Source organism: Haliotis rufescens, unplaced genomic scaffold, assembly GCF_023055435.1.
Source record: "Haliotis rufescens isolate VD_foot unplaced genomic scaffold, xgHalRufe1.0.p SCAF_1, whole genome shotgun sequence".
Lineage (NCBI taxonomy): Eukaryota > Metazoa > Mollusca > Gastropoda > Lepetellida > Haliotidae > Haliotis > Haliotis rufescens.
Window position 1 is genome coordinate 5,820,532 of NW_025963779.1, and position 24,400 is coordinate 5,844,931.

The 24,400-nt window shown below is 41.8% G+C and overlaps 1 protein-coding gene across 6 annotated transcripts in view; it reads right to left on the reverse strand.

Moving 5' to 3' along the window:
• Positions 1 to 1,297: 1,297 nt before the first annotated feature.
• The window catches only part of LOC124150085, a 50,172-nt gene continuing 27,069 nt past the window's right edge, over positions 1,298 to 24,400 (reverse strand). Inside the window, exons 3-8 of one of the 6 annotated variants that reach the window (XM_046521993.2) lie at positions 11,388 to 11,469; positions 8,601 to 9,377; positions 6,928 to 7,014; positions 5,823 to 6,516; positions 3,749 to 3,911; positions 1,298 to 2,382 (exon numbers count right to left, since the gene is read on the reverse strand). In XM_046521993.2, coding sequence (XP_046377949.2) covers positions 1,320 to 2,382; positions 3,749 to 3,911; positions 5,823 to 6,516; positions 6,928 to 7,014; positions 8,601 to 9,374 — 2,781 coding nt within the window. In that variant the 5' untranslated portion in view covers positions 9,375 to 9,377; positions 11,388 to 11,469 and the 3' untranslated portion in view covers positions 1,298 to 1,319. Of the gene's footprint in view, positions 2,383 to 3,748; positions 3,912 to 5,822; positions 6,517 to 6,927; positions 7,015 to 8,600; positions 9,378 to 10,981; positions 12,345 to 24,400 lie in introns of those variants that run through there. The other 5 variants (XM_046521995.2, XM_046521996.2, XM_048399374.1 and 2 more) reach the window with 5 other exon arrangements.

The window sequence follows — 24,400 nt, forward strand, 5'->3', positions numbered from 1 at the left end:
GCAGAAACATCTAGTACTGATTGAGTATTCCAGATGTGTTAGACAGCGGAGACAGAATGGATTTTGTTTGTTTGTTTGTTGTTTAAAGCTGAACTCAGCAATATTCCAGCTATATGATGGCAGTCTGTAAATAACTGACCAGACAATCCAGACATCATGAGCGTCGATCCACGCAATTGGTATATACAATGACATGCATCAACCAAGTCAGCGAGAATGACCACCCGATCCTGTTAGTCACCTCTTATGACAAGCATGGGTTTCTTAAGACCTATTCTATCCCGGATCTTAACAGCTCTGACAGAATTGAAGTGTCTCAACAACTCTTTAGAGACATTTCTGATTAACTAAGGACATTGAACATATTTTTTCATAAAATTAATTGGCCAAGGCTACCCAAACTACTGAACAGGTTATGGTACAGTATTGGAGCCCGACTGCAATACATGGTCAGAGGACCTCTGCTGATAGGTTGAACCAGGGGTCTGGAAAATTTAAAATCCCAATCAGACATTTGCATTTAGGCCACGCCCCCATCAAATAGCGTATTTTAGTACGACTTTTCACACACATTACAAGTTGTTATGTATTCATAATATCATGAATTATGAATTGTTTCAATTTAAATTGTTTAATTCACCGGACAATTAAAAACAAATAATATCACTTTAGATATACATGGAAAACATACGTTTGTTTCTGTCATAATAACGATCTGTTAACGTAGTGAACGATCTAATTAATATTCAGGAGTTATATTCATATACCGTTGAACTCAGAGAGAATATGTTTAATCTCGAACCTTCAGAGTGACTTCAGCTATTTTAAAGCTACCTGTCATCAAGGCCAGGCTAGCCAAACATTGTTGCATCAATGCCGTCTGGTTGTGATTCACCTAAAGTCAGCTGGGCCCTATATTGTGACCACCAGATCCTCATGCTGCTTGGTTCTTGCACCAAGCAATGAGTGAGTTGGGCCGCGCCTAACAGTATTCCAGTTATAACGCGACGTGTCAGCTTAATGTGGAGGAAAGCCCGAAGTGATGCAGGTCTCAGACGTTAACCACTTCGGTGAAACCCACGAGCATGGGTATGGTGCTGACAAACCTAGAAACATAATCGTGGCGAACCGGGATTCAAACCCACAATCATAGGTTTCTGGTGTGCCCAAGGGACGCAACTCTGGCCCTCAGACGACTGGGCCACCCGTGCCCCTGCCCCAAGCAATCGGTACTGGGACCTACTCTGCTCCAGAATTCCCACAAGCTTCACATATAATATGATTTAAAGACAACAGATTACAAAACTGTGATATCTGATTTATTGTCCATGTCTATGAGCTTCCATTCCTTCATACAAAAGCTCACATTGTTCAAGCAATGACAACAGGGGCCCTGCGTTGTAGGGGAACAGTTGCTGACTCGACAGTCTCTCAATTCTCAATCCAACTCGGATGAGTTCACTCATCACACTCTCCACACACTGTAAATCACATGACATTACACTGCCCCCTGGTGGCAGGGCCAAAGTGTTGAGTGATGTATGATGTACACTGTCTGATGTGGCTTCACAGCATGGGTTATTTAGACATGGACTCTCTGATAAGGACCTCCCACAAGGGTTTTCATGAAGCTCGTCCCCTGAAACACTTAACGAGGTAGTTTGTTTGGGTTTGACAACAGGTGGCACTGTTCCAGGGGTCAACATGACCACCTGTGTCAGTGTTGTGGCAGAACATATGTCTCCATCATCACCATCATCACTGTCACTGTATGTGGTCAGATAGGACAACCCACTACAGTGTACTCTTGATTGTGTGAGACTAGGTTGTGGAGAAGGTTGTGCAGGAGATGGACGTGCAGGAGTTTGCTGTGTAAGAGATGGACGTGCAGTAGTTTGCTGTGCAAGAGATGGACGTGCAGTAGTTGGTTGTGAAGGAGAGGATGTTATAGCTCCTGAACATACAGTCAATGTTTTGCTGCTTTCTGAGCTTACATATTCACCATCCCTACCATTTGGTTGGCCTATCTTTACTGAGTTCTGTAAATATTTGTTCATATCCTTTGCAAACTGAGAATGGTGATCTGATATACTGCTATACGCCTCGTGTGATGATTGGTCTGACAATCTGGAAGCATCACGTCCACTCAATTTAATAGCCACGAGTTCTTCCTTGGACACACAGAATCTAAGATGACACGCTGTTACAAACTTGTCCCATTCACACACGAGACACTTTAGGTAACACAGGAAGTAGAGCAGGAAGCAAGTCTCTGGGGAGGTCAAGAGGTCGACCAGGACCATGTGATCGTTGGACTCCATGAACTCGAGGAAGATGGGATGAGGGTTGACTTGGTGTAGCAGAGTCGAATCTGGGCTCAATCTGGGGAAGGAAGAATACCCCAGTTATGATCAAGATCTACAATTCTGTAGTAATGAAAATGCTTATTTAATTCAATTTAAATGCTAAACAATACAGTGGGTTGGGTGTGAACAGTATTCCAGGTATATCACTGTATATCAGCTTATTGTGGGGTAAAAGCCGGAAGTGATGCAGGTCTCTTCTGAATCCCACAGGCATGAGTATGGTGCTGACAAACCAGGAATCATAATCAAGGCCAATCTAGGATTCAAACCCATGATCATCATCAAGTAAACTCCGCAAAATGGAGACTGTGCCACCATTGTCCCTGCTTAAGAAAGGCCACTCTGTTCTTTTTTACTTTCCTTATGGATCCACTGACTGTATTTTGTTGAAATGGAGAAAAACAATAATTCAGAATTTACTCTCTAGTTTATCCAACCGATAAGCTGATAGCATATTGAACCCCAAAAATATAACTTAACAAGGACCCATTGAAGTTGACACATATAAAATATGGGAATTAAAAAAAACTGTTATGGAGCAGTTTCCTGCTTGACCCTATTTTTATTTTTTTATACCAACCAACTTGTAGTGAAGTGGAACAGAAAAACTTAATTTTTTTTAAAATAATATGAAAAAAAATGGAATTGCATTTTTTTATTATCCCCCTGCTACCAACAGCTATTTTGTTGTAAGAAATCTGTAAAGAAGTAAATATAAAAGTATGGCCTAAACAAAGTATTAAAGCCCCTTTCTCTTGTTTGGTCCTGCTATCAGTCACCTCTACAAAGCTGTTGTTTTGATTTTGTTTTTATATTTTACGCCGCACACAGCAATATTCCAGCTTTCTATAAATAATTGAGTCTGGACCAGACAATCCAGTGATTGATGTCATGAGCATCGATCCACGCATTTTGGATACGATGACATGCATCAACCAAGTCTGCGAGCCTGACCACCTGATCCCATTACCTCTTACGACAAGCATAGTCGCCTCTAGTGACAAGCATGAGTTGCTGATGACCTACTCTACACCGGATCTTCACAGGTCAGAGCTGTACTCGTAGTGATAATAGTGTATATCCCTGTGCCTGGTGCTCACTACAAAGCTATGGCAGCTAGTGGGCCCAGGGTATTGATCATAATGGAATGAAGATGTAATACACCCGATTATAAGGATGACTATAGAAATACAGTGCACTATATTCATAACAAACACAAATATAAGGAACTGGTTTTTTTTATTCCCGGCCATTTGTTGTATATATGCTGCATATATACTTATAATGATTTACAGTTATAAAGAACTAAAATGAGTGGTCACTTTGAGTTTGTTAAAACCGTAGTTGACTGTGTATCGCTAAAACGAGATCTCCAGCACTACCTCAATGTGTTCAGGTAGATGTCCAACAAACACAGCAGCACCTCTAACCACGCATCGTCCTGGTCCCCGAACACCAGGGGGAGCCACTGCAGGTTTTGGGCTTCAAATGTCTTTTGCATGAGCTGAGATATGCAGTTGAGACAGGTGGATACCAAATGCCGGCCTTTACATAAAGAAAAACATTATAACATACAATCTCCTGTTGAGATAATATTATACATCTATTGTAACATACGTTGTTTTTTTGTTAAGTTGTTGTTTGTTGTTTAACGCAGCACTCAGCAATATTCCAGCTAAATGATGGTGGTCTGTAAATAATCGAGTCTGGACCAGACAATTCAGTGATTAATATCATGAGCATCGATCCACACAATTGGGATCGATGACATGCATCAACCAAGTCAGCGAGCCTGACCACCCGATCCCGTTAGTCGCCTCTTACGACAAGCCTAGTCGCCTCTTACGGCAAGCATGGGTAGCTGAGGACCTATTCTATCCCGAATCTAATTGGCGCCAGTATTACTCTGAATTTCCTACTTGCTCCTTCATGACAGCACACTGGACGTTCAAGAAGGTGTTTAGGCATGCCCTTTTGCATCTAAGTGCGCCAACACATAGAAATGTGCTGATCAATCTCATCCACTGTGCCATGATCGAGACAGTAAGCAGTCTAAAAGTTTAAATACCATTTTCACTTTCTGGATCGCCTGGTTACGTTTATGAATCCTACTGTGAACTAAACATGTTCATATGTTCACTGGTGGCCCCGTCGACTGAGGTGACGCAATTCGCTGTACAGAGATGCATCCCCTTGGCACGCCAGGAACCTATGATTTGGGGTTTGAATCCTGGTTCGCTTCAGTTGTTTCCAGGTTTGTCAGCACCATATCTGTGCTCATGGGTTTTACCGCAATGGTAAACACCGAAGACCTGCGTGACTTCGAGCTTTCCTCACACATTAAGCTCACACAATAAGCTGACACACTGTGATTAACTGGAATACTGTTCAACATGTTCAAAGCTGCGTTAACCAAACTCACTCACTCACTCATATTCACTTCCCATATCTTTAAGCAAAGCACAATTATAACTCACTTCATATAATAAACATCATGTTGTATATCCCCATATAAGTGTAGTGTCGCCAAGACTTATTTAAAGGACGCCATTATGATACAGAACGTGTCATTGGCACTCTCATACAAGGATCTCTGAACCTTGAACACTACTTTGACAGCAGTCTGAAATCAGACCTGGGCCACAGACCAGTGGTCAATAGCATGAGCAACAACTCACACCGACACACACTATCAGCTCTCGCCTGAAGACAGTCATTCCTAGTGGTCTGCCAGCCAAAGTCTGTCATACTTCACAGCCATTTGTTCCAACTAATTCCAAATTTAAATTGTTTGGTACAAAGAGCATTTGTAATGGAAATATATTCTTACAAGTATTCCTCACAGATACTTGTTGCCATACACATCCAGATAATGAGTGAGTGAGTCTTTTAAAACTTAATGTCACATCAGCATTATTTCAGCCATGTAGCAACAAGAACAAGTTTCTATATGTATACAATTGAGACATGAATACAAAGTTATATTCAAAAACAAATTTGTCAAATACATTTTGGCATAACATAATCCAGATAATGATCAGGATTTGAATATTGACGATGACAAGAGATATTTTAGTAGTAAATGCCATAAGAGACAAATCATTACTTGAAACATAAACAGTATGTAATAAACCAGCCTATAGTACTGGTACTTGTTTCCAAAGGCTTTTTCAAGAAAGATACCATCAACAAAGATGATGACAAGCTCTATTGTGCTTGTGTTCAAAGGGCCATAAAACGAAATAAATATGAATTCTGCAACTTTAGACACAAGTCTGAAGCCTGAGTCTAGTAGGAGTCTGTTAGGCCTAGTAAGCTCAGAAATATTTCGTCCATATAATAACATGCACATTGACTGAAAATAATGTTGAAAGCCTAATTCAAGCCAGTAGCCTTAAAACCTAATGGCACAGATTGCATAAATGCCTCAAAGTCTTTAAAAAACAAATTGCTTACGTGCATGGACTTCTGTGGTCAATCTCACTATCATGGCACACGCTTTAAGCAAGACTAGGGTCAGCTTCCTGAGAAGAGCCAGATCTCCATTTTGACTTCGGGCCTGTGTCCCCTCAACATGGCAGCCACCAAAACACACAAAATGACAGACGAAGGGAGCAGACGTCAAGGCAGACGGGCACAACTCAGATAGCAGTTTCTCACACATTAGGCTGTAAACACTTGCGATATCCTTCCTCTCTGCAAGATGGCTGCCATAGGGGAGAAATGTGTTGAAAATATCCAGTGTCTTTTTACACAGAATTCTCCCCTCTGGTTTATTGATGCACTGCAAGGATCTTACCAGGAACTGGAGCAGATGTTCTTGGTTCGAATCCAGTAATGATCCTAAATAACTTTCTTTCAATTCTTTTTCAAATTTATGTACAAATTTGACAATTTTCTGTAATAATGTCAGAAACATGTTGAGTTCATCAATGCACTGAGGTTCTCTACATCTCAAGATAGTTTCAACATATTCAGCTTTCAATATTTTTGATGAGGTCAAATGTTGATGGCACCATGTATTAAGATCCAGGCCATGTCTGTTTGACATGAAGTGTTTCAGTAACTCCATGTTGGAGGTCCTGACGGACGCCCGCCTCGAGTTGGTCACCCCAAACATAACCTCCTCCAGGAAACACTCCCTCGTGCTCTGAAATCACAGAATATATTGTCTCATGATATCAATATGATATTTGTACTTGGAGAAAATGGATGAAAACGGATTCAACTGTGAGGGAATGAAGATTTGATGGGGAAAATCAGACCTTTTAATTAACTTCTTTTGTCCATATGTTTTCAGTTCTTTTTGGAGGGTATGGATAAATGAGTAGAGTTTTACTCCACTTTTAGCAATATGCAAATTGGTGAGGGATGTGTGTGTGGGGGGGTCTACAAATGGGCTTCACACATTGTACCATTGTGAAAAAAATGGAACCTGGGTCTTCGGCTTAAGGAGTCAATGCTTTAACCTCAAGGTTGAATATCCTCATAAACCTGATAAATATTTGAACTTATAAGAAACACTACATATTTTATGTCTGACACAGTAAATCATGCTCACATTGAAAGATGGACATTTCACCACAGCAAGAATGGCTTTGGAAGCAGTGTATTTGATGAACATATCCCTACTGTGTGACAGCTTCAGCTGCAAAAGAACAATGACACATATTTACTCTGCAATGACTCAACATAAAGAATACTATGATATAGGGGAAAAACGATACACTCAACAATACGAAACACGATACGTTTTTTATCGAAAAAAGACGATACATTTGCTAAAAGAAATTACAATGACACCCAGCTTTTTTGCTCTCAAATATCATGAAATGTTGTGTAATTTGGGATTCAAGTTCACTACTCAAAATAGTCGCTACAAACATGACCTATATATCATCGTACGTATCGTATCATGACCTTGCTGTATCGTTTCACCCCAACCATCATATCCACAAGGGTCCCCATTGGATGTGATATTTTATTGTTCGCTTTAACAAAACCCCTCCAATATTCCAGCTATATCAAACATTCAACCCATGTGGGGAATCAAACCTGGGTCTTCAGCAGGATGAGCAATCGCTTTAACCACTAGATTACCACACCACCCCTGTCCCAAGGTCCTCACAGTGATAGCCCCTTCCCGGAGCTGTCTGTACAATCGCTGCCACCAGTCAAAGCTCCTCACTGTGATGGGTGGCCACAACCAGACTTGGAGTTGAACTCGCAACCGACTGACATTATGTTTACAAACAAGCGAAGACTGTTGTAACACCGAAACAAACAAAAAGTTAAATTCAACTGGGAAATATTGTCAGTCATAAACCTTTTCAAAATGAACTATGAAACAAAAGTATAAACGTGACTACAATCGGGGTTAGAGCAAAAATGTCAAAATTCTTGTAATGGTCGAACCCACTCTGGAGGCAGCGATGTTACCGAGAGTGTAACGAAGGGGCTTGCCCCTTTTTACTGTATCAAGTTCCAGGTAGTTTCAGTGGAAATGTAGAACATGTAAAACTTTCAGATGCATGAGTAGGACACAAACCACCCTGATCATGCTATACCTGAGGTATAACAGGATCAAAACCTGTATTGCACACCTTCACAAATGTTGATAAATTCGTGGACCACATGCATGACACATAACGACAATGACCTTTGGTTTAGTTAAGCGAAATGTTCTTACTGGCATGTGGGTACGGATGGCCCAGTAGTGTAAGGCTCTGAAATTTGCTGTACAGAGTTGCATCCTCTGGGCACTCCAGAAATCTGTGGTCATGGGTTCGAATCTTGATTATATTTCAAGGTCTGCAAGCAACATACCCATGCTCATGGGTTTCACCGAAGTGGTAAACATTTAAGACCTGCTTCACTTCGGGCTTTCCTCCCACATTAAGCTGACACACGGTGATATAACTGGAATACTGTTCAAAGCTGCATTAAACCTAACTGACTCATTCTTAGTGTCTACCCGTATTCTTTCAGTAAATACCAGGTGCAAGACAATTATTGTTTTGCTTAACCATGACCACACATTCATTGTGACCTCTGTGATGTAACTGGAATACTGTTCAAAGTGGCATTAAACCTAACTGACTCACTCTTACTGGCTACCCGTATTCTTTCAGTAAATAACAGGTGCAAAACAATTATTGTTTTGCTTAATCAAGACCATACATTTCATTGTGAACTGCTGCATTAATCTTCAAACTCATAAAACTGGATTCTCACCAAAACTGTAAGAATGTTCATCTCCTTCAAATCCTCTATTAATGAATCGTCAGTGCCATTCAGGTGTACATGTCTTCTCTTGGGCACAGAGTGAACCCCTTCAGAAGACTGTCCAACATCCAGACACCCTGCCTCATGCTCAGCACACACCCCGACACCTGGGTGTCCTGTACACTGCCCCGCCCCCACCACCAGCGTCACACACGACAACATCAGCAGCGTCTCCTCTCTACATGTGTAACCAGTGTGGTCAGTTCTCACCTCACGCCCACCAGTGACCACTTGGTTACTCAAATGTACTGCTGGCTTAGGGTGCACACTGCTGTAGGGAGAGCTATCTGTTGTTTTACGTCTGTTTGTCAAGATGCAAGCATGTGGAGGCGCTCCTGGAGAGTTAGTAGGAATACGATCTCCAACTGTTCCATCCTTCAGACAAGCACCTGCTTCAGTAGCCCTAACACTATATGACAAACCAGTCAACCTTTCTGTCACACATGTAATTTGATAATTTTCACTACATTTGTCTAAAGAAAAATGCTTTGTCATATCCACATTTCCACCACCTTGACAGGTAGTGATGTCTGTTTTCAGCTGATATGGCTCCTGCAAATCACACAAGACCAAGTCTCTGAGGTGTTCCCTACTATGTGGGTCTTCATCTGTGACAAGTGTTTCAAGCAGCAGCTGCCGAAATGTCTCCTTTGATAGACCATGGTCCCTACTCTCTCGTAGAGCACAATATAAATTCTTCAGTATACAGAACCTTGACTGCATTGTCTGTCAAAATACAAGTGTTAATCATCTTAGGAATCATAATTTAACAATAATTAGAAAAATGTCAATATTTTTATCCCTCAAACATCTGACTGACACAAGGATATAAACCAAAGGTAAATCATGTCCATTCTCCATCTAGATTTAAATATTAATAATTATTTTGTGATTAAGTGTTGAGAAAACTTGGGTAAAATCAAATATACCGTATTCGACATAATAAGCGCACAGGACGCTCTCAAATTTTTAAGTAGGGGGCTCTTATTAGAATATTATTGAAAGAGTTGAAAGATAAATTTTGTGGTTTATGCTGACAGTAGGGCTGGGACGAGTCCAAATCTACTACCCGGGTATCCGGCCCCCTATTACCCGACCCTACCCGGGTACCCACGGCCACTGCAGGTCTCAAGAGTTGGGAACAAAACGTCTGATTGGGAAGTGTTTTACTGCAGCCCTGGCCAAAACTATTCAGATACATGTATCAAACGATCAGATCCTGCGTTCACAGTTGTTGACTGAAGCGTTATCTTTACTCAAACATATGCAAGTCAAAAGGAATGTGTGTATCGTTAGAAAAGAATTGCGAACATGAGCGACTTGTAGTCTAACCACTGAGCTACAGTGAGTTTTTATCATTAAACAATATATCACATGACTAACCACGGGTCCGGGTAGAGCTATGGGTACCCTTGTCCTACTCAGGACCCACCCGACCCGAGTTACCCGTCCCAGCCCTAGCTGACAGCATGAAATGTTTGTATACGACAGATATATTTTTCCAGAATTTAATTGCCCATAATTAAGGGTGCATATAACACACGAGTGCGTATTATACGCGAATAAATAAGTCTTGTGTACATTGATCAATCGGGAGGGGTGCTAATTGGGATTGTTCACTAGCCAATATCGCCGTGGGCACTTATTAGAGCGGGGCGCTTATTACATCTAATACGGTGTATGTTTACTCGTCCTCATACCCCTTCGGAGTTCGGGGTTAAAATATGTCCTTATTCCCATAGGTAAATTTATACTGGTCATAAGAGGCAACTAAATTGATCGGGTGGTCAGGCTCATCGGCGTGGATTGTTGCACACTATATCGATCGTTGGATTGTCTGGTCCATTTTCACAGGCTGCTGTCACATTGCTGAAGTGTTGCTGAGTTTGGGTGTTGTAAAATGCCATATTCAGCAATATTCCAGCTATATGACAGCGGTCTGTAAATAATCAAGTCTTGTCCAGTTACTGACCTCTTGAACATTGATCCATGCAATGTGGGAAGCAATGACTTGCCGTCAACCGAGTCACCTGCACCTGACTACTCAATCCATTTTGTCGACTCTTATGACCAGCACAAGTGTCTGGGGATAGTTCTACCCCGGATTTCCCATGGGTTGCCTATCCTAATTTCACAGACAATGTCTCAATCTAATACAAGGCACAAATTACATTTGGACCTGAAATGAAAACAGAGACTTTTCTACGATTCCAACTAAAGAGTAAATTGGAAAAATAAGTGAGATGTTTTTGTAAATAAATAGGAACAGAGAAATGTAAACACAAATTGGGAATTTTTCGTGTCATTTGTTGCAGACGTGGGCCACATACCGAGTATGTCCTGTTAAATCTCTGAAAAATGGACCGCCACTAGTATAGCCTAGAGTCACTGACGATTGATTTGTTTTGATGCTAGTCCTCGTCTGCGATTTTGTTTGTTATTATCATCAGTTACATTGTCCTGTGCTGTAGTGCATCCCATCTAGAAGCCATAGGCCCTAGATATATCAGGACCTGTGTAGGCCCCTAGCTATAGCACTATTGCTACCAGTGTCAGTGATAGTATTAACGAATACATCGTGGAGAAACGTATTTGGAGCTTTTCGGAGAAACAGTTGTTTAATAATTACATCGTTGCATATGAGAATGCCATGTTTAGTATGTTAGAAAATGAATTATCAACTCAATCAGATTCAACCACTCTCTCATGATATAGCCTATTGGTGTTGTTTCTTACCGCACGTCTACACGTAAGGGACGTCACTCTAGGTAGACCGCTGATAATGCGTCCAGCTTGTGGTTGTCACTTGTGTAAAAGTCTGTCGATCGAACCCAAAGCAGACATGTTTGTTAACTGATTGTATCAATTTTTATCTTATCTGTCATCAACATTCTATCGTTATTCAATTATCTTATTTCAGAAAGTTAGAAAATTATCAAGACGACAAATCTTATTGTAAAACATCAGGACTATATCGTCTTCCTCTTCCACTCCCGTTCGGTATGCGCGTCTCTATGTGGCGTGATTCCTAAGTTACAATGAAAATAGAACTGTAATAATATTATGAGCTAGACAGGGATATTCCTAGCTGAGCTAGACCGCAGGTCGACGTGACCTTTCACTGAGACCTAATAATACTACGCCCATCGACCTCATATAATAATAGTACAATAGTCTTTTCTCGAGGTCGTATATATACATCCCCATTAGGCTATATCCATGTAGCAGCTTGTATCAAACTTTATATAGCACAAAGATCAAGCAAATCTCTCTCTCTCTCTCTCACCAAAGATGTCGACATAACACCGGAATTTAGGCATCCCTCTCTCTCGATATTAATGATGAGCTTTGTGTTAGTTGTAGATAAGAGAATATTAAACTTATGGACATTTGGGTGTAGATAATGTTTTGAAGGAATACAGAGATGGCGTGGGTGAGTATATGCAGGGCACACTAGCAGAAAATGAAACTTCTATTTCCAGACAGTGTGCACTGAATCTAAACCTTGACATACATGACCGGAATTTACTCACGGTTACACAATGCAAATATTCTTCACACTTCAAGGTTAATGTAATATGAGAATAGAAGGACATTTTGGAGCTATTACATAAACGTCTATGCCATATTTGTTGAAAATTATCTTTCAAACGTTGAAATAACACTGAATATGTCTACATAATACCGGAATGATGTAGCCTCACCACCTCTCTCTCTCTCTCTCTCTCTCTCTCTCACTCTCTCTCTCTCTCTCTCTCGGAAGAAGAAGAAGATGTGTACATAATACCGGAATTTCATACAGAGACGATCTTTAGTGTTTATCTACAAGGACAGCAAGTCGCAACAGCATCGGAACCACACTTTTTCGAATGACGTCAACAATCTTCAGCTATGACGTCGTTTCTAGTGTGACGTCATTCCGACCTCGCGTCACAATAAGATACAAATGACGTCAACACTGCCGTCTGCATGACGGAAACAATACGTCTCGTGACGTGATATGACCCAAGGGCACATATGATTTTCATGAACCCCGATTTGTTTGCCCTCGTAGGTAATAAATATAGGATATTATGAGTGTTCATGTCATACTATCTTTACGACACGAGGGGCGGTCGGGTAGCCTAGTGGTTAAAGCGTTCGCTCGTCATGCCGAAGACCCGGGTTCTATTCCCGACATGGGTACAATGTGTGAAGCCCATTTCTGGTGTCCCCCGCCGTGATATTGCGGGAATATTGCTAAAAGCGGCGTAAAATCAAACTCACTCACTTTACGACACGAGTGTCTAAATACCGGAGTTTCGGCACGAGTATGTCAATAGTTAAATAAAGCTAGTGAAACAGATTTCCAAATGAAACAGTAGGTGTGTCTGGTCTAAATAATGAAGTTTATGCAGATAAATATATGATATGATAATTCTCATGACCAAAAAAAAATATCAAACTATTCTTTTCATAGTTTCAAAAATAAATACAAATATATGTTTACAGTCTAATTACAATACATTGTATGACATGAACACGAATGTAATGTTCTATTTATTACCGTAGAAGATACATGCATACATACATTTATTACTTGCCCGTGAAGAGATCACCCGTTTAATAAACATACAGCTGTATTACACATTGTGTAATACCAAAACGCGTGCTTTTGTACTCTCGGAACACGTTTCACGAACAAATATTGAAAGCTCTCAACATCCCTTGGCTTATTCAACGACATTGCGTGTGGAGTTGATAGATCACTGAGAGGAGCTTATGCACACTCGATGACCCCAGCAACCTTGTTGCTAGGCTGACGTCACGTGGCATTGTTTCGCCGATGGATCTTGCAACAAAATTCCACAAATTACGTCATCGGGTATTGTGACGTTATTGTAAACTTTGAGGTGCAAGGTCCGTTCCACAAGGCGATCGTATTGTAGCGCAACGACAGTCGTTAGTCTGTTAAAGTATGTGAGTTGCGATAGTCCTAGCCCTACGATAATTTTGTGAATTCTAAAGGTGGACCGTTGTTTGGAATTAAATTCATACGTTTCAACTTTTGACGTGTTTGAAGTATTATTCTGTTAAACTCAATTTGACTATGCCGTGGATCGTGTGGGTGTCAGCCTATGCATTCTCAACAGTATAATTCTAAAAACGTTATAAATGGCAAGTTATAAATAAAATACTAAACTCGCTCCCGTGTAAAACCAATTTTATGAAACTCGTGAATAGTTGTGGTATCTGACTCGCTTTCGCTCGTCAGATACCACAACTATTCACTCGTTTCATAAAATTGGTATTACACGTGAGCTCGTTTATTATTCTATATATATATATACATACATACAGCAAGTCGCAACAGCAGCGGAACCACACTTTATCGAATGACGTCAACAATCTTCAGCAATGACGTCGTTTCTAGTGTGACGTCATTCCGACCTCACGGCACAATAAGATTCGAATGGCGTCAACAATGCCGGAAACAATACAGTGTTGGCTCTAGACGTGAAAAGACCCCAGCGCACATTGGACTTTTATGAACCCCGATATGTTTGCCCTCGTAGTAAACATTAACAATAAAAAACATACACCCAATCACACCTCTCTCTCACACACACACAAAAACTCTCTCTCTCTCTCTCACCGATGTCGACAAATTACCGGAATTTAGGCAAATCTCTCTTTTTAGCTCTCTAGTAGATAGTTAGCTCTCTTTACCTATGACCTAAACCACAGGTCGCCGCGACCAGTCACTGTGACTTAACCCTCATGCACATGTTACCGACCTTTAATAGTTTTTATTCATGGCCGAACGCATTAAACGTATTTATAACCTTAATTTATGACGCTTAAAAACACCATTCGGGGGACACGTATGTTTTCTCTTGCAGGATATACGTATAGTTCCTTCCAGCCAAACCAGTCTGGGTCTAGACGTTGTAATTTGTGCCATGCGAGCAACTGAGACAATGTCTCGATGAAAGTATGTTAATCATTAACGTTTACATGATAAAATAATAAAATATGAGTCAGCAGTCAAAGTGCGTTCTTGTGTGTGCGTTTGTTAGTTTGCGCGTGCGTGTGCGTGCTTGCTTGCCCAGTCACATATCCCGTCGGAGTTTAATATTGATACCCCACTCACACAAACTGTTCCAAGTCCAGATACATTTACACCACGAAATAGGCAATTACACCATCAATCAGAACTTCAGAATCCCGTGGTAAATTAGAGCATGTACCTAATATCAGGAATTCTTTGACTACTTCCTGATAATATCTATATTAATTTTTAGAAAATGTTAGTAATAATAACCAATAATGCATAAAGATTCCCTTCTCTCTGATTTTTCCTTAATCAAAAATGGAAGTCAAACTCTATTTCATTTTCGTGCAAGAAAAATGTGAATAATTCCCACCATGCACCCTGTGCGGATAAGACGGACAACCGTTCTACCAAGATTTCCCTCGACAATAATTAAGTTTGGACAATAGATACATTTAACACAAGTTGACGAGCGCGGAAACACCGTGGCATGGAAATAATATAGGCTTAGCTTGCTGGGAAACCAAATCCGGTAGACATGAGTGTAAAACAACATTTTGCCCCGTTTACATTGTCGCTCAGCGCAGATACTTGATCAGCGAATAACCTATACACACCGACATCTAGACTTTCAACGCGCCTCACCTTGCTAGACTGTCACGTAACCATGCCTGCTTCCTGGTGTGAAGGCTGGTTGAGGTGACACATTTTTGGGCATAACAGTTGTGGTACATCTTATATCATATCATGCAGTTACATTTCGTGTGCTTGGTTTTATTCTAGTTTTTAACACAATTCATTTTTCAGTTGATGCATATTTTGCATCTTATTACATTACCTTTATAAAGAGGCTCACCATGAGTGATACGAGATAAGCGCTTAAAGATCACGCTTAGAGCACGTGGAAGACCAACTTAACTTGACAGTGCCCAATTTCCCTATATACCGAAAGTTCACTGAACTGCTTACTTCATATGTGTACTGGAAATTGATTTTGTGACTGATTTTTTTCTGAGAAATCGATACTTGTGATTGCATTTGGGGTCAGATTCACCGTTACATACGTTCTTGTGACATACAATAGTCCTGGAGTAATTAGTGTTACACTGATGGATGCAGGATGTTTGTTGTTGAACTCCGCACTCAGCTATGTTCCAGCCATTGGACCGGGGTCTGAAAAATAATTGGGTCTGGACATGACAGTCCATTTATATATGCCGAACACTTATGTCATCCCACCCCTCCTTTCAGACACCTTATTTGTACACTGATGTCAACCCGCCCCGCCCCTCCTTTCAGACACCATATTTGTACACTGATGTCAACCCGCCCCACCCCTCCTTTCAGACACCATATTTGTACACTGATGTCAACCCGCCCCGCCCCTCCTTTCAGACACCTTATTTGTACACTGATGTCAACCCCCCCCCCCCCCCCCCCCCCCCCCTCCTTTCAGACACCATATTTGTACACTAATGTCAACCCATCCCTCCTTTCAAGCACCTTATTTGTACACTGATGTCAACCCGCCCCTCCTTTCAGACACCATATTTGTACACTGATGTCAACACGCCCCTCCTTTCAGACACCTTATTTGTACACTGATGTCAACCCGCCCCTCCTTTCAGACACCATATTTTTTCACTGATGTCAACCCGCCCCTCCTTTCAGACACCTTATTTGTACACTGATGTCAACCCACCCCTCCTTTCAGACACCATATTTGTACACTGATGTCAACACGCCCCTCCTTTCAGACACCTTATTTGTACACTGATGTCAACACGCCCCTCCTTTCAGACACCTTATTTGTACACTGATGTCAACCCGCCCCTCCTTTCAGACACCATATTTTTTCACTGATGTCAACCCGCCCTCCTTTCAGACACCTTATTTGTACACTGATGTCAACCCGCCCCTCCTTTCAAACACCTTATTTGTACACTGATGTCAACCCGCCCCTCCTTTCAGACACCTTATTTGTACACTGATGTCAACCCGCCCCTCCTTTCAGACATCATATTTGTACACTGATGTCAACACGCCCCTCCTTTCAAACACCTTATTTGTACACTGATGTCAACACGCCCCTCCTTTCAGACATCATATTTGTACACTGATGTCAACACGCCCCTCCTTTCAAACACCTTATTTGTACACTGATGTCAACACGCCCTCCTTTCAGACACCTTATTTGTACACTGATGTCAACACGCCCCTCCTTTCAGACACCTTATTTGTACACTGATGTCAACCCGCCCCTCCTTTCAGACACCATATTTTTTCACTGATGTCAACCCGCCCCTCCTTTCAGACACCTTATTTGTACACTGATGTCAACCCGCCCCTCCTTTCAGACACCTTATTTGTACACTGATGTCAACCCGCCCCTCCTTTCAGACACCTTATTTGTACACTGATGTCAACCCGCCCCTCCTTTCAGACATCATATTTGTACACTGATGTCAACACGCCCCTCCTTTCAAACACCTTATTTGTACACTGATGTCAACACGCCCTCCTTTCAGACACCTTATTTGTACACTGATGTCAACACGCCCCTCCTTTCAGACACCTTATTTGTACACTGATGTCAACCCGCCCCTCCTTTCAGACACCTTATTTGTACACTAATGTCAACCCACCCCTCCTTTCAAACACCTTATTTGTACACTGATGTCAACCCGCCCCTCCTTTCAGACACCATATTTGTACACTGATGTCAACACGCCCCTCCTTTCAGACACCTTATTTGTACACTGATGTCAACACGTCCCTCCTTTCAGACATCATATTTGTACACTGATGTCAACACGCCCCTCCTTTCAAACACCTTATTTGTACACTGATGTCAACACGCCCCTCCTTTCAAACACCTTATTTGTACACTGATGTCAACACGTCCCTCCTTTCAGACATCATATTTGTACACTGATGTCAACACGCCCTCCTTTCAGACACCTTATTTGTACACTGATGTCAACCCGCCCTCCTTTCAGACACCTTATTTGTACACTGATGTCAACACGCCCCTCCTTTCAGACACCTTATTTGTACACTGATGTCAACCCGCCCCTCCTTTCAGACACCATATTTGTACACTGACGTCAACCCGCCCCTCCTTTCAGACACCATATTTGTACACTGATGTCAACACGCCCTCCTTTCAGACACCTTATTTGTACACTGATGTCAACCCGCCCCTCCTTTCAGACACCATATTTGTACACTGATGTCAACCCACCCCTCCTTTCAGACACCTTATTTGTACACTAATGTCAACCCGCCCCTCCTTTCACACACCTTATTTGTACACTGATGTCAACCCGCCCTCCTTTCAGACACCTTAATTGTACACTGATGTCAACCCGCCCCTCCTTTCAGACACCTTATTTGTACACTGATGTCAACCCGCCCCTCCTTTCAAACCCCCTTTTTGTACACTGATGTCAACCCGCCCCGCCCCTCCTTTCAAACACCTTATTTGTACACTGATGTCAACCCACCCTTCCTTTCAGACACCATATTTGTATACTTATGTCCTCGTTTTACAGCTATTTTACAGTGTATGAATCTAAAATAAGAAGAATGCTTTAAAGGAAACTGACAACTGCCTGTCGTTACATTTCTGGAATATTGTAGGTTTCAGCGTCAAAATGCACTTCCTCGTACATATCCATAAGGTCATCGGTTGTTAACGATACTATTTTCTTGATATTAAATCACGAATGGTTAAATTTAGGATACACGTGTAATACCCACATGGCCGCAAATAGCTGATATTGACAAGGCGTTAAGCAACACACTCACTGAACGTCGTAAGACGGCCATACTTCATAACCGCTGACTGATCGGCCATTACCCAAGTGAATTTTCAAATACGCCCTGCCAATCAAACACCATCATCAACCTCGTCCAATCATTTAACAGAAATATTTACCAGGAATCTGTATGAATCATTGTTTGAATGACTCATATCAGCTAAAGCATTGTCTGAACATAACAGCCTCTCAGCTTAAGTATTGTCTGAACGTCACAGCCTCTCAGCTGAAGCATTGTCTGAATGTCACAGCCTCCAAGCTGCATGTAAAACATTGTCCGAATGTCACATTCTCTCAGCTAAAGCATTGTCTGAACGTCATAGCCTCTCAGCTAAAGTATTGTCTGAACGTCACAGCATCCCAGCTGCATGTCAAACATTGTATGAACGTCGCATTCTCTCAGCTAAAGCATTGTCTGAACGTCATAGCCTCTCAGCTAAAGTATTGTCTGAACGTCACAGCCTCCCAACTGCATGTAAAACATTGTCTGAACGTCACATTCTCTTAGCTAAAGCATTGTCTGAACGTCACATTCTCTCAGCTAAAGTATTGTCTGAACGTCACAGCCTCTCAGCTAAAGTATTGTCTGAACGTCACAGCCTCTCAGCTAAAGTATTGTCTGAACGTCACAGACTCCCAGCTGCATGTAAAACATTGTCTGAACGTCACATTCTCTTAGCTAAAGCATTGTGTGCACGTCCAATTCTTTCAGCTAAAGCATTGTCTTAACTTCACACCCTCTCAGATACACGTAAAGCACTGTCTGAACTTCAGACCCGCTCAGATACATGTAAAGCAAAAGCATTGTCTGAACGTCACATTCTTTCAGCTAAAGCATTGTCTTAACTTCACACCCTCTCAGATACATGTAAAGCACTGTCTGAACTTCAGACCCGCTCAGATACATGTAAAACACTGTCTGAACTACACACCCTCTCAGATACATGTAAGGCACTGTCTGAACTACACACCCTCTCAGATACATGTAAGGCACTGTCTGAACTACACACCCTCTCAGATACATGTAAAGCACTGTCTGAACTTCAGACCCGCTCAGATACATGTAAAACACTGTCTGAACTACACACCCTCTCAGATACATGTAAGGCACTGTCTGAACTACACACCCTCTCAGATACATGTAAGGCACTGTCTGAACTACACACCCTCTCAGATACATGTAAAGCACTGTCTGAACGGGAGAGAAATATATTACGTAACAACACAACATTAAAAAGAAATCAACTTTAAATTCACTATATATGATATTCGACAAAGGCTATATTACTTTATGAAATTAGTGTTTGATGATAAATGACAGGGCTGTTTGTGTACATAGAATCAACTTGTAGGTTGTCTGCACTGGCGCACTAGACCGCCACCTGGATACCGTCGAGCGTCCCTCCTACGGCGGCACACACTCTTGATACTTGTTTATCAGCTTCCGTCACACCCTTGACCTATCAAACCCTCACGTCGGCGGGAATAAATAACTTGTTTAAAAGTTTGAAATACCCGTGATCGGGTGAACGCAATCACCCCGCCAGCGTGCCCATCATGCATAACTTTACCCCAAGAAGTATATTTCTGACGACTAGATTTAGGGAGACAACAAGTAGTCATTCCAGATCATCAGTAGTGTATATTTCCGCGTAATTCCACGACTTCGTATATTCTCTTTGGTTTGTTTGTTTGTTTAACGCCGCACTCATTCATGCTGTATGACGGCGGTCTGTATAAATAATTGAGTCTGGACCAGGCAATCCAGTGATTGACATCATGAACATCGATCTACGCAACTGGGATGACAAGCATCAACCAAGTCAGCGAGCCTGACCACCCGATCGCGTTAGTATTATATACTCTATGACAGATATTGGTGATGCAGGGTTATATTTTAACTCACTCATTCACCTATCTTACTTGTAAGATGTTATGAAAAAGGCCGGGGTCGCAGAGGCCTGAGAGCGATTAGTTCTTGCAGATTGATGTCGACCGCGAGACCAAACTGTCTTGATGTCATAGTCTGATGCCATCATCTACTGGTTGAGCTGGTGCAGACAGACCGACTAACAAACCATACAAGGGGCGGTGGTTAAACGTTCGCTCGTCACGCCGAATACCCGGGTTCGATTCCCCACATGGGTACAAAATGTGAAGCCCATTTAAGGTGTCCCCCGCCGTGTTATTGCTGGAATATTGATAAAAGCGGCGTAAAATCATACTCACTCATACACATACCATACCATCGTGCTGTAGCTGCTTATGTATGCTGCGGATACAGATTACCTTGATGGCAGACATACAGTACAAACACACCGAATCAGATGAGGTGCGGTTTAACTACGTACTCCCCCATCATATTTTATCAATAATGAATATATTGATATCACAGTTTTGACTTTATATATAAATTAACACATTTATTAGAAATTGCATGTTTAGAAAACACTAAAACGCATATTTTGAATATTACACATTCGAAAACTATTTATAGGTATATAACATCTGTGATATTAATCATTCACATTTTGGTCCATGGAAATAATGGATTAATTCTTAAAACAATTGTCACGATCCGTTTGTAAGCTGCTCGTTACAAGGCGTGTTTGATTATTAAATGTGAAGTTGCCTGAGTCAACCGATGTTACCATATTTCTGGCAACCAGGGTTGAATTGACTAAATCCTTGGGAACCAGTGTTAACCAAGCATAACTTTGGCAGTATCCAAAATAAACGCATGCTACCGCTGCACAAAGATCTCAGGACGCCCCATTACGTCAGAACGACCTTTCACCCGATCAGTCAAGTGAGTGAGTGAGTATGGTTTAACGCCGCTTTTAGCAATATTCCAGAAATCTCACGGCGGCAACACCAGTTATGAGTTTCACACATTGTATCCATGTCGGGAATCGAACCCGGATCTTCTGCGTGACGACCGAACGCTTTAACCAGTAGGCTACCCGACCGCCCCCGACCAATCACATTTCGAGTCCGAATTTGTTTTCTAATCATTTAAACTCGAAAATGTTAACACGGGGCATTCCCAACGACAGTTAGGGACTGTAACGTCCAGAGCACCGACTGATTCCGTCCAAAGCACCGTCTATCTCTCCCTTCTGTGGGTAAACACATATTTGAGACGTTGAGACTTAAAATTCCCATAGCCCGTGGGAAGTACTGCCAAATAATCTCAAACATCTGCTTCCAGAATATTCTTTTGTTCACTTTTCAAATTTTGAATCGAGAACATTGTCACAATATTTTTCAAAGCGTCAAGGGCGGATCCAGCAGTTTTTAAAATGGAAGGGTCCAAATAAAAAAATAAAATTGTTATGCTACATTTTGTTTTCAGAAGGGATTTGTTGGGGAGGGGGCATTTCCCCACCTCTGGATCCGCCCATGAGCATAGTCTGGAATAGGGTCGAGAAAGCTCGAGAAAGCTGCTTTCTGATTGGCTTCTGACGACTTCCTGTTAACTCATTTCATTAGTTTGTCAAGGTTCTCTCGATGTCGTTCTGATTTGACCAGTAACGAAGTTGTCCGTTAGCAGAAGCGAACACTAAGATCTCATTTTAATGAGATTGCATAAAATGCAACTTTAGGTATAATACAAAATGACACTCGACCCGGGAGAAGGATACACACGACAGTCATGTTTATTGCTATAACACACAACTAAGACAGGTGACAAGTGTTTCATTGCCTGACGAAATTGTCATTGTTATGTCAGTCATCAGCTCAGGGCCTTTGCCCCCTCTACACTCAGCCCACACAGTGAATGGGACTTCTCCCAGGAAGCGCTACCTAGTCGAACCCACCCAGATCTTTTCAGAGAATGTGAACCGCCTCCGTGGTCTAGTGGTAGAGCGTCTGCCCGGAGAACGGAAGGTCCGGGGTTCGAGCCCCGGCCGCGTCATACCAAAAGACGTTAAAAGATGGTACTTGTTACCCTGTCTGGCGCCCGGCATTAAGGGGCTAAAACAAGGACTGGTCGGCTCGGAGTCAGTATACTGTGTCTGAGTGGGTATTCATGTTAAACTGCGGCATGGTATCTCAGTGAGCTAGCACTATAAATCGGCATCAGTCCGGACAAGTACAAGCAGCCACACACACACACGTACATGCACGTCGCTATATAAGTGAAATAATCTTGGACGCGACGTTAAATCAAATTTCACCTCACCTCACCTCACCTCACCCACCAGTGAAGACTCCCCAACACTGCATTACCCAGATTGTCAGAAGGGCTGTATTCCTAGTAGCAAACCCGGGTACTCTCCCAATGTCAGTCAACAGATTGGGAGGTACCAAACCTAAGGCATCCAGAACAATGGGGAGTCGGACAACCTGGTACTTGGGATGCAAGCATGACATTCGGAAGGCGAGGTCCGCATATTTGCCATGTTTTTATTCAATCTTGTCAATCACATTATTGTCAAAGGGGACAGAAAATTCAATGATTTAAATGATTTCATTGGTTTTATCAAAAACTACAAGATCAGGTTTGTTGGCATGGATACGTCTGAGGCTGTAAATGGGCCTATTCCGAAGAATTTTGTTTTGATCATTTTCCATGGCCCCCTCTACATATTCCGGGTCGTACCATGGATGAACCTCTGTGTCAAAACCACAAGCACGGCGAAGACGGTAATGAAATGATCGAGCTACACAATCATGTCGTTTAAGACACTGTGTTTGTGCCAAAGCTGGGAATACACTGACAATGTGTTGAACAGTCTCATTAAATTCATTACATAATCTACATTTCATATTTACATTTTGATGCAAAATCACATACTGACGGTTTCGAGTTGGAAGTGACTGGTCCTGAGCAGCAAACAGAAAGCTATCTGTTTCACTTTTCAGGCCAGACGACTTCATCCACGCAAAGGACTCTGCAGGGTTGCTCATCTAATCAACACACTGCACATAAACCCGACAGTCCAGTACCGTCCAGCAGTACAGAACCATCAACAAAATCAACACCGACATTGAGATTATGTCCCACATCCTTGGATCGTTTTAGAAAACTGTGGAATGCCTTGTTTTCATCACGAGTTTTGACATGCTTTACAAGAGGATCATCAGACAAATAAATGTTTGCAAAAGTGTACAAAACAATTATATCGTGAAGACCCTCCACATTAATCAAACCATGCCATCCCTTCATAATTGGTAAATATAAGCGATTGAGGGAAGAGCGAGGGTGGTGGGATCTATTGTCTGACATGATTCTTCGTGTGAGGGTGTTAATACCCTGGATTTCTTGTTACGTCCAATCAACAATTATAATTTTTATTATTATTATCATTATTACACAACTGCTGATGGATAGCTCATCATATATTTGAAAATCAATACATTTGATTTTGCGGCACCAACTTACAACATTTCAAACATGGTAGGCGCCATGGGTTGCAAAAAATGTCGGCAAAAAAATTCATCGTCGTGTTTTGTTTCAAATTTAAATATATAGATATTGGGCTGTATTCTCGAACTGCAAGTATATCCGGACTATACGTCCCTGGCTCAATCTATCTCTAAGTTGGTAGGACTGTCTAGTGAATAATTTCTCACAGAATCAACTGTGGGCACAGTTATGACTATGCGACCACTGTTTCACCCTTTCCCACAGGCTTATGTTGCCTCTGTTTGTTGACTGTGCCATTTTCTTAAAATAAATGGTCAGAAAATCGGACATAGGTCACTCACCGACTTTTGGTGTACCCGCGTGATTGATCTGTCACTCTCAGGACTCCTTGCAGAGATGATGTAGGTGTCGAAGTTCATTACCATTTGAACTTGACAACCCACGCACTGCTGGGAGTAATGAGACCAAGCCGGTTTTGTCTGACCACAATGACTGAACTGATTACGAATGAGTTATCTCC